Source organism: Urocitellus parryii, chromosome 8, assembly GCF_045843805.1.
Source record: "Urocitellus parryii isolate mUroPar1 chromosome 8, mUroPar1.hap1, whole genome shotgun sequence".
NCBI classification, from domain to species: domain Eukaryota; kingdom Metazoa; phylum Chordata; class Mammalia; order Rodentia; family Sciuridae; genus Urocitellus; species Urocitellus parryii.
Genome location: NC_135538.1, coordinates 44,167,819 through 44,179,899, shown reverse-complemented (window position 1 = coordinate 44,179,899; position 12,081 = coordinate 44,167,819). Strand labels below are relative to the sequence as shown.

At 37.5% G+C, this 12,081-nt stretch overlaps 1 protein-coding gene across 1 annotated transcript in view; it reads right to left on the bottom strand.

Moving 5' to 3' along the window:
- The window catches only part of Mcm9 (minichromosome maintenance 9 homologous recombination repair factor), a 76,513-nt gene extending 65,781 nt beyond the window's left edge, over positions 1 to 10,732 (bottom strand). The window contains exons 1-4 of the mRNA XM_026394066.2: positions 10,479 to 10,732; positions 7,472 to 7,790; positions 2,579 to 2,895; positions 1,401 to 1,482 (exon numbers count right to left, since the gene is read on the bottom strand). Coding sequence (XP_026249851.2) covers positions 1,401 to 1,482; positions 2,579 to 2,895; positions 7,472 to 7,775 — 703 coding nt within the window. The 5' untranslated portion in view covers positions 7,776 to 7,790; positions 10,479 to 10,732. The remainder of the gene's footprint in view (positions 1 to 1,400; positions 1,483 to 2,578; positions 2,896 to 7,471; positions 7,791 to 10,478) is intronic.
- Positions 10,733 to 12,081: the final 1,349 nt, after the last annotated feature.

Here is a 12,081-nt window from a genome sequence, read left to right as displayed (position 1 = left end):
CATTAGAACAAATGTGAGATACATGTGGTAGTCAAAGGCAATGACCATTAATTTTAAACTTTTGTATTTTTTATAGTATGTTCAAAAACTATTATTTTTCAGGAAGCTAAAATTCTTTTAAACAATTCAATCTCTTTTTGTGCCTCTGTCTTCTACAGCATCTGTACTATTGCAGCCATTTCTAGTCAGACCCATTTTCTCATCTGCTGCACTGACAGTTGTCAGCACATAACCTCCAACTTTACTACTCTGCATATTTCAAATTGGAGTTTGTAACCTAAGCTGTAAATTCCCAAAGGGCAAGGAGTATGTGTATATATATTTCAACACCAAATTTTATCAAATTATTGCTAATTATTGATATAAAAAATTCTTATGCACTCTTTCTGACCTATCACCATAGTCAGTACCCTATCATATCCACACCTAGTTGCTTCATCAGCACCTAAATTGCTCTACCTACTTCCAATTCTCTCCTATTGATTCCAGAGGTCTGGGGCTACAGATAAATGAAAAAAATTGCTATTGACAGACTGCTTCCATCCATCCTTTATTATTAATGACATTCAAAAGAAAAATAGCTTATGATTTATTTTCAATGCAAAAATAATTGAATTTAATTGTAAACATTCTCTACTAAAGAATATTCTTTTCAAAATTAATGTGATTCCTTTCATAATGTCACCAATACATAGCAGAGAAGAACAATCACCTCCTTTTTTTTGGCATTAGATAGACTTTCAGCAACATTTGACAGTCATATTCTTTGACTCATTTTATGTAAGTGTCCACTAAATCCACTAGATTCTTTGTGTGTGTGTGTGGCAGGGGTAAAAGGGAAAGATAGATAGATATGTAAATAGATATGAAAGCCCCACACATGTTAAACAAGTGCTCTACCACTGACCTATATCCCCAGCCTGTTTGTAAGTTGCTGTAGTTAAGTTATGACACAAAGAAAGGGCCCTGGAACAGAAATAAATGGATCTGGATTCATACTCCTTTGCTGCCACTTAACATTCTAAGTGACCTTGGGCAAGTAGTTCTTTGTCTATAAAACAAGTAGTGGGGCTAGATCTCTAAGCTCCCAGTCCAGTTTTTCCTTTGTATCATCTCCCACCTCCATGCCAGTCTGTACTCTCAAGGCGAACAATTAAGTTTCTACATTCCTTTGCAGTGATCTTGGGGAAAATAAAAAGTGACTTTTCCTAATCAATACTTAGGACTGCCTATAGAAGCTAAGAAACTTCATTCTTGCTGGGTATGGTGGTATATGCCTCTAGTCCCAGTTACTCAGGAAATTGAGGTGCTGAGGTGGGAGAATCACTAAAGTCCATGAGTTCAAGACCAGCCTGGTCAACATAATGAGACTCCATCTCAAAAAAAAAAAAAGTTCATACCAGATTTGCAACTGTCTACTAAGTCATCTTCCAGGATAACCTTCATAGATCGTGGAATACTTCCAACAGATAGCCTTTGAACCTAGCAAAAAAAAAAAAAAAAAGAAAACAGAAAACAGATACTAAGCCTGCTTAAATACATACTAAGTATCTAGAAGTCAACAGTATTTGAAATTACTGTTTCCATTTCTCTGGTATTTTCATACAATTTAATTCTGATGGGAAATTTCAAGGAATTTTTCTTGAAAACTGTACCATCAGACATGAATTGGATGTCAACATACTTTATATACAAACAGAGATATGAAAAATTGTGGCATATATGTGTAACAAGATTTGTACTGCATTCCGCTATCATGTTATTTTAAAAAATAAAATCAATTAAATGAAAAAAATAAGAATAGAAATCATGCACTGAGTGATGCAAAAGATGGTGTACACCTGTAATCCCAGCAACTCAAGGCAAGAGGATTGCAGGTTCAAGGCCAGCCTCAGCAACTTAGCAAGGCCCTAAGCAACTTAGTGAGACCTTGTCTTAAAATACGAAATGAAAAGGGCTGTGATGTAGCTCAGGGGTGGAGCTCCCTGGGTTCAAGTCCCAGTACCAAAACAACAATAACAAAAAAGAGAGGTACAAAAGAAAGAAGTCTGAGTCCTTAACTGAAGAGACTATATACTAGCCTTGGATTGTCTATCTCCTGCTTATTTTAGATGAGACAACAAACCTCTGTGATTAGTGAAGGAAAATCATGCTCATTTTTGTTAAAGATAAAGGATACCTCCTTTGGCACAGCAATTAAAACTGAACTGAAATCCTGAATCCAGTTGTACCCATGTTTCACAACCAGTTAAAATCACTGAATTTCCCCCTTTCCTAAGTGAAGCATGGCTATTTAGAATTCTTAAATATTCATCTTAATAATAAACATACTTAACCTAATTATTAAGTTATTCCATATCTTTTTAGCAATGTTCTATCTGGAAAGATGATTATGTCATGGCCTCTAAATCTAAAAACTATATTCTGATATATGTGCAACAGTTTTAAGATTGATCTTCCATAAAATGATGACAGAAGTCTGTGTACTCCTTTTGTATTACCTAATCCTAACAATTTGACCACAATGGAAAACCACTTCCTCAAATTTGTTGTTTTTCTCATTTATTGGATCACTTACTTGTTCCTGAATTTTGATTTCCTGGTAATCTCTACACCGGGATGGAGATGCAGACAAATCTGAAAGGCAGGTGAATTTAGAAGAATCACAGCTCTCCAAGCTAGGACATGAGGATGGGCGGCAGAAGGTGTAGTACTGCTCAAAGTCAGCCTTGACCACAAATACATGTTTGCATTTGTTACACATGTAATCTCGTTCAAACTCCAGCACCTTCACCAGACTTGTTCGAATCACTGTCCCGGTGACAGATAAAAAGTGTCCCACATCCTTGGTTTTAGGGATGTGTTCCCTCACCAGCTCAGGACAGACAGGCAACCCTAGTAGAAAAACAACATCAATTTACACCTTCAGATTTGACTCCATGGAATATACTCTTCCTATTTCCTGGGAGAGAAATTACAATTTCAGGAAAGAAAATATTTGTATTTTACTTAAGAAAAAAAAATCATCAACTCAATTAAGAACATAGAAAGGACTTCAAGTAACAATTTTCAAAGGACTCTCAAAAGCATATATCAAGATGCTGTAATAACCAGGGTTAAAAATAGAATTTATCCTCATAAATTGGCTATCCCAGTAGGATCTAAATATGGGGTGTAATTGTAATCATATTTCACAAAGAAAATATTGCTACTTGCCACACATAAAATAAGCTGCGGATTCCTTCAGTAAGTCACAAAGCAGAGAGAGAGAGATGACAGACAGCATGACGACCAAAGAGTTTCACAGAGCTACCTGATTGTTTTTTTTTTTCAGTTAAGTTCAGTATTTATAAATACATAAATCTGATGGTGTTTTTAGGTCTTGATTTACCTAGAAGTTTATCCACAGCATCACTTTATTCTTTAAAACCTGTGTTGTTCAACATAAAAAAGAAAACAAACAAAAAAACAGGGAACTAAAAAGATGCAAAATGCCAAAGAAAAGTCCAGTGCAGAAATGCCCTTTATATTTGGCTGCAATGCATCACTGAAATGGAGAGATGCTGGTTGTCATGGTCAAGGCTACTTCCCAACAGGTTTATTAGGGTAGCATTTGCTATACTAGTTCATGCCCTGTGATCTGTTGTTTTCTCCTGAGAATTAAGTGGCTCAAAACCTGATCACTGTGCACACTAAAGATTAATCAATCAGGTTTGCCAAACTCATGAGAAATAACCATAGTAGGTATAATAATACTTTAAGATTCTATAGTGAGCATTTTGATGCATGCACTATAAAAGCCTAACAATAACAGTAATAATCAGAAGGTAGTCCAGGCTGGCCTACCCACACTTACATAAATGGCATAACTTAGCAAAATCATCAACTGATGCAAAATGGCATAAACAATGTCTTTTATATCTGAAGGAAACTTCTACCCAGGAAGAATAAAAAGAAGGTATTCTTTGGTTCCATGGACAACTTCTCCTTACAGATGATGTTCCAGGTCCACATATGCTAGATCATGACAAGTCTACATGAAACCCACCCCACCTTTTTTTCTTTTTTTTTCAATCAGCACAAGAAAATGTGTTGGAAACCTGCTTCACATTTGGAAAGAAGGCAAGTTGTAGGTATCAGGGAGGAGGCCCAGCCCTACCTAGGTCCATGCTCAGCACTCCCCTCTGTATCCTCTCTAGAGGGTAGCCAGAATAAGGGAATCCCTTACTGTTCTTCCTTAGCAAGGACACTGTGTCTAACCAATTTTACTATCTCATAAGAAAAACTATGTAAACAATTCCAACCAATTTTCTAAGAAAATTAACTTTTATAAGTATCTTCTGCACTTTTATAGTACAGGGCAATATGTCATCATTAATGTTCTCAAATTAGAAATCTTAAAAGTACAGTTTACATCCTACTGAATCATGCAAGTGATACATGTTAGGCTAAGGTGTTTTTTTTTTAATTAGTCTAAAACATGTCAGATTAAATGGCTTGTTTTATATAGAAAGTATACTTTTATTTAAAAAGGGTTACAGAGGTGAGTACATTTCTGGGTCTTCAGGTTCTTTTCTTTCATCTCACATGAAGATGTTTAAGATTTTATATTAAGTATGAAATATGATATGTCAAGAACTATGTAATGTTTTGAACAATTAATAATAAAAATTTTTTAAAAAGATTTTATATTAAAAAGACAAAGGCAACAAAATTTTAAGCACAACTGGCCATATATAGTCAAATCTTAGAAGTATTGAAAAAGGCTGAGATACCATTTTATAGGTTAATTTATTATTAATAAATTTATTTTGACACAGAGAATTTTATTCCTATATATATTACTATGTATGCTTTTCAATTATCCCAGTTGAATCACTTGGAGCTCAGCTACCATTAGTGCTGAACGCAAGAACCTTTAGCATTCTCTGACCCATTCCCTGATAAAAGAACAAAAAAAATTTTTGAAATAAGAGATATGTCCACATCAATTATTTTAGGGCCATGGTTCTCAGAGTATAGTCACCAGACCAGCAGCACCAGCATTATTGAGAGGTACTAAAAATGCAAATTCTCGGGGCTGGGAATGTGGCTCAAGCGATGGCTCGCTAGCCTGGCATGTGTGCCGCCTGGGTTCGATCCTCAGCACCGCATGCAAACAGGGATGTTGTGTCTGCCAAATAATAATAAAAAAAAAAAATATTAAAAAAAAGTTCTCTCTCTCTCTCCCTCTCTCTAAAAAAAAAAAGAAAAGAAAAAAAAAAGAAAATGTAAATTCTCAGGCCTCACATCTGCTATCCTCAATAGGAAACTCAGGGGAGAGGGGGGCAGCAGCGACAGCAATCAGTGTTTTAACAAGCCTTCCAGATAATTTGGATGCTAATATTTGAAAACTACTGCTTTAAATAATTCATGAATATTATTCTTTGTTATCTACTTTTCATGTAAACCACTGAGAATACCAAATAAACTTTAGGCTAATAAAAATTCCAGACGACAAAGTAAGAAATATAGGTAAAAGAAAAAAAATATATAGGTAAAAGAATAAAATTCAATGTATATCCTGGTAAAACAAAGCTGGAAACTATCTTATATTCCTAAGGAGAGTAAACCACAAAGGCATCCTGAGTTCTAACAATTAAATTCCTAATCTGGAGTCTAATATAGAGGTGCAACATACTGAAAATCAGACTATTTCAGGCTCTGATCTTTTACACATGTTGTTCATTCTTCTGGGAACCTCCATCCTTCACTGGCCTTATCTTCTTGAAACCTCCAGCGATTCTCCTAGAACTAATTCTCTGTTCTATGAGCTAATATATACCTTAAACATTTCTTGAGGGAGGCATGCATTGTAAAACAAATGCTGTCATTAAGGTCCTTTACAATTCTGTTTAATATGTACATATGCATGTATCCATAGGCATGTGATAAATATTTAACTATATAAGATATCTCCCCCAGTCTTGAGCACCTTTTTGAGAAAGGACTACCCCTTACTCTTTGGTTTCCCAAAATGATATGATACTAAGGTAATAACATAATATTTTTTTTCAGATAAGAATTGAAAAAAATAGGCTAAATTCATCTGAAACTGATAGGGTCACTTAAAACAGAATTTCATTATTTAAATTTAACATAAGAGAAGTATAGAACCACTTTCTAACTACTATTTCAACAATTTTCAATTGTTAAAGCCCCCTTTTAACAATCTTTTTGCAAACTTATTAAAAAGGAACAGTTCTTCTTGACCCACCAAGAGATTATCTAAGTGCCCTGATGCATAATGATTAATAATCTTCATAATTTTAACCTAGAAAATGTAAATGCAGGTACTATTTTTCATTTAAATCAAATTTCTGCTGGGGAATCTTAATTTGCCTCCAAGGAGGTCTACTCTAACGTTTTTGGAATCGTATTAAGCATTTCTGTTGATTATAAATCCCCACCCTCCTCAAATGTACTATAAGGTAAACATTTATTTTTAAACAAAAGGGTATGTGTATTTTCCAACTTAATTACAGGCCGCTTTAAGTATTCTGGAGTCGGCTTTTAATTTCACCAAGTCCTTCTTTTTCATAAACAGATTGAGGTTGTACCTGCCTTTATTAGTTTATATAATGAGGACAAACTTCAAATTTAAAGAAAACCAAAAGGCTAGGTGGTTAACATGGACTCTAGAGGTAGTTTGTTCAATGAGATAAAGTAATTTACTCAATCTCCCAGCCCAGCACATAGCTCTAACCAGACATCTTCCAAATTCATTTTTCTCCTTTCATCATTCCACACATCTTCCCAGAAATGATTCCCATGGAATGAAGTAATGAAAAATTATTACACTGTAGTGCTACTTTCCTAAAATTCTTAAGAGTGACTCTTCAACTCTATCCACTTTGTTAAAACTCATTTTTAAATGAAGATAAGGATCAAGGAGCCAGGAATACAAGGACATGACTTTGCCACCAAAAGTTATGATTACTCCACTGTAGTTACTTAAAAATTAAGATGCTTAATCTGTCATTCCTTCAACAAAAATGTATTGGGTTCCTGACAGGTAGACAGTACAATGCTAATCTTAATATATAAGAGTAATTAATTTCCTAAAATAGTTTTGAAGCTCACTGGGCAGAATCTACCACTTTTCTAATCCTTACATTACCAACTCTTTTATTATTAGTAGTCACAAAACCTCATAAAACTGCTTGGGATTACAATTTTACACACATAGAGAATTACACATATATTATTGTCTCCACATCTTTTTTCCCCTCTATTGGATGTCTGTTACCCCATGTCCAGAGATGATAATCATTATTCTAATTTGAAAGAAGTAACCAATAGCTACCCAACAGTTATGTATTTTACGTAAAAATACAAATTAATTTTTAGTGCTCTGAATCCCACAGGTATTCTGTTTTCCTAAAATCTTCATAGAAAATTACATGGCAGTAACATTCTTAAAGTGATCTACCTGATATCCTGGCATGTAGATTCTGCTTCATGGAAGCACCCTCAGGCTGAGAAAGGGACTGGAGAATTGTCAAGGCTGACCTTCGCAGTGCATTATCAAAAACAGTTAGCACTTCATTGGGGAATGCATTGAAATATTCTCCAATTTCCATGTTGGTCTCGAAAAGGTTCATAGCATTAACTACAACTGGGTAATGAGCATCTTCATCTCTCTCCTTCAAGATCAGAAGAATGTCATTCTTATGGTATTCTGAAGCATATGACTCGAACACTTGACCCACCAGCATAACTTGATCATTATTCATCTTGAATCTAGATTACTAAAGAAAATGAAAAAATTGTATTATCTCTTTGATATTCAAGATTTTCACAAAATCAAAATGATTTTTTGGTTGTAAATCATCCTGGTTTTAGGTCATGCTATAATCACAAAAATAATATCTGAATTCAAACCTTAACTAGATCTAGATTATCTGTTATAGTTAGTTGTGCAATAACATGTACATTAAAAATGAGAAATGAAATTTAAGCCAAAAAATTAAATGGTACTGATTATGGAAATCCAAAATGATAAAAGTATTTCCCATATCTTTTCCCAAATCTTTCTCTTCATTAACCTTATATTGATATTATAATTTATGTAATATATGTAAAAGGTAACACTTTTCTTTGACCACATTACATACATACACAGTTGCTCTCAAGTATAATGTCTTAAACACGAGTCTTTTGTCCAAAGTCACTGCCAGTGGAGTTCTTTGCAAGTGTCCTGGTTCTAGGCTTTTTTTTTTTCCTTTTTCAATATTTTTTATAGTAGATGGACACAATAGCTTTATTTTATTTTTATGTGGTACTGAGGATTGAACCCAGTGCCTCACATGTGCTAGGTAGCACCCTACCAATTGAGCTACAGTCCCAGCCCTGATTCTAGGTTTTATTCAAAGAAAAGCATACCATTTTTTTCTTTCTTTCTTTAATTACACACACACACACACACACACACACACTTTCATATATATTCTACTACATAAATGGAGCCAGTTTTAACTTGAATAATCAATTATTTTCTTTAGAAATGTTTATTTAGAGGTAAGTTTGTTTCCTAATCTAGGAAAACTTCAGACTTCAGCAAAAACAGCTATAAAGAAAACAAGCACACACCTGTAATCCCAGCTATGGAGGAGCTAAGGCAGGTGGAAGTTCAAAGTGAGGCTGGGCAAGTTAGTGAAACCCTGTCTCAAAAAATACAATTAAAAAAGGGCTGGGGATGTAGAGCAGCAGTAGAGCATATACCTAGCATGCATGAAGTGCTGGGTTCAACCCCCCAGTACCACATACACACAAAGAGCACAAAAGAACTAGACAAACTGAGGAAAGAAACACTAAGTTTTTGAATAATAAATAAGATTAGAAATAAACATAATATATACCAAACTTCACCTATCTCATTCCACTGGCAAACATCATCACCATCATCTTCTTTCTAAATATACACTTGCAGATTAAAAAGGGCCTACCCCCATTCCATTTTCATGAATACAGTCAGACCACAAATTATATATGCATAAAACCAATTCGATGTCCATTTCCTAATATATACCTTGCAAAAGACACTATTCTGGCAAATGAAAAATATAGGAAAAAAAAAAAAGGTTCTATGTCCTCAGAGAACCAGAAGACAGGTCAAATGAAAACTGCCCCACCAGTGGTAAAAATGCAATACAAATAGGACCACAAAGGAGAAAGGAATTAAATTTAAATGGGGCAACAAGCCCACTTGTGGGAATGTAGCTGCACTGGGGCAGTTACAAGTGAACTGTTCAAATATTTGTCCAAATTTATACATGGTTTGGAAACAGAGCAAATACCTTAGAAGAGGTGTACTTTAATCCAATTTACTCGATTCATCCAACATTTATTGTTCTAGGCTGTACAAATACGAGGATTAAATAAAAGTTTAGCATCCTGAATACGTGTTACATATGCGATATATGATAGCCAGTGTGAGATTAAGAGATGAACAAATTTACATAGAAGAGAATAAGTGAACGAAAATTATGAACACCACATAGATACGTGATTTTGTTTTAGTTAGGTAATAAAAAGTCAGCTGAATATAAAACAGAAAAGCCCTTGACAAGAACTAATCACACAGCGCTTCTACAAAGATATGGTCTTTGCTTAAAAACAAACAAAACTACTGGGATCCCAAGGGTGGCTGCAAGAGAATCCTAAGATTCTCTTAGATGCATATTCAATTTAGAGCCACAAATTCAGCAATCTGAAAAACAGCTCCATAAAGTGAAGAGGGCAGCTGCAGAATTCAAAGTTCAAATTAAAGTTGGATGAAATTTTGCCTAGTTAGACCATCAATTTATATCATTTTATGGACCAAATTTCTGACAACAGCATACTCTTTCAATACCTGTGCAATACTGACTACTCAAATATTTTATATGCAGTTTGTTCACTCTATTAACACGCCCACCTAGATACAGGATTAAGGCACAACTCTGGAGTTCCCTTTTCCTTTTTTTTCTTATTGAATATTTGGAGACAAAAGCATTTTGCCTTATTTAGTTCTCTTGACCAAAGTGAAGGGCCATAAAGGAAAATGCAGAAGCCTGGGGATCCTGGTCGCCCCGCCTCTCGCCGGCTGGAACCGCGCCCGGAGTCTAGGACACGCCCCGTTCCCCGCGGGAGCGCGCCCTCGCCGCTCCTCCTCCCGGCCCGCACCGTGGCGCGGCAGACGTGGAGCCGACCCGCTCCCAAAGGAACGCTTTACAAACTAAATTCCTAATCCACAGGGTCTGGGCGCTCAGCCCCTGCCCTACGACACCTCCGCTGGTCTGACCCGTTCCGGGCTCTGCTCCCGGGCAGCTCCCACGACGGACCGGTAGCGGAGCTAAACAGTTTCTTAACTAGAAAGACGTGAGCGAGACTTGAGACTAACTACTAGAAAATAAATAAATAAACCACCGTGAAACGAGGCAGCGGCTGTCACTTACCGGCTGACACGCAGTGTCAGAAGTCGCCGGGGACGCGCTCCTCCCAAAGGCGCGGGAGCTCCGGCCCAGCGGCGGGGTACTCCTCGCAGTCCCCGGGGCACGAGGAACCCAGTGGGGGCGGGGCGTGCGCGTGGCCGCTCGGAGCGCCTCGGGCCGCGGGGGCGCGCAGACTCCGCAGTGTTAGCTTCGCGCGGCTGCTCGGCCAGGCCTGCGCTCCTGAAGATCGCCCAGCCGCGCACAGCCTCAACTTTGCAGCTCCGGCAGCTCTTCCGGGTGGAGACGCAGGCGGGCGCGCGCCCCGAGTCGCGGTGGGCCGCGAGCGGTGGGGCGGAGCGGGGCGGAGCCGCGCGGGTTGAGGAGGGGCCAGGAGGGTCGTGGGCGGGGTGAAGGGCGGAGCGCCGCTGGGATCTAGCGGCTTGCTCAAGGCCGGACTAGGGAAGGGGGCGCTGTGGGGCCACTCGGGAGAACCGAGGATTCCAAGGAATCTCCCTAACCCACGGTCGCAAATCTTCTCCCGTTTTCTGTAAAAGTTTAAAAATTCTAGATTTTTTTTTTTTTCTGGGGATTGAACCTAGGGGCAATTGGCCACTGAACTACATCCCAACTCTTTTTTTTTTTTTAAGCCAGTGTCACTAAATTGTTTAGATTGGTCATGAATTTGTGATCTTCCTGTCCCCCTCCTCAGTTGCTGAGTTTACAGGCGTGCACTACCGCACTTGGTACATTTTAGGTTTTGTATTTAGATTAAGGATCCAATTAGAGCTAATATTTTAGTAGATGTTGCAAGAGTAGATCTTAGGTCACCGTTTTGTGTCTGGCTCTGCATTGGCATTTGTTGAAAGATTTCTCCTTTTCCCACAGGATGTGGGGGAAAAGGGAACTTCATACTGATGTAAAAAATCAGTTGTTAAAAAATGAAGAGAAAGAAAGGAAGAGGAAGGAAGGAAGGAAGAATGAAGGTAAGTAGAGGCAGAGAAAGGAAAGGGAGGGAGAGAGCAGGGGGAGGGGAGAGGAGTGGAAGGGAGGGGAAAAGAAAAGAAAGCCTGGCCTTGATTCTTCTACATTCAAAATGAGTCTTGAAAGCAGATAGTATTGCCCTTCAATTTTATTCTTCTTTTTCAAAGTTGTCTTGGCTCTGGTAGAACCCTAGTGTTTTTGTGTGAACTTTAATAAGCTTGACATTTTAGATTAGAGCTACATTGAATCTGTGGAACCATATGAGAATAATTTACATGGTAACATTGAGTCATATGATTTGAATGAAACAAGCCTTTCCATTTATTCACGTGTTATTTCTGCCCATAATATTTTGATCTTTTATCAGTTTAATCCCCTGAACTAGGTGCGGTGATGCATGCCTGTAATCCCAGCGTCTCTGGAGACTCAGGCAGGAGATTCCACGTTCAAGGCCAGGCTCAGCAATTTAGACTATAGCTTAGTGGTAAAGTGCCCCTGAATTCAATCCTCAGTACTGGAGGCGGAAATTATCCCTAAATCTAGGGGTTTGGGAGGAAAACTACACTTTTTTATGCTTTTCAAAGTGGCATTTAAATTTTTCAATTTCTATTGGTCTTTGCTAATATAGAGAAATGCATTTTTTAGG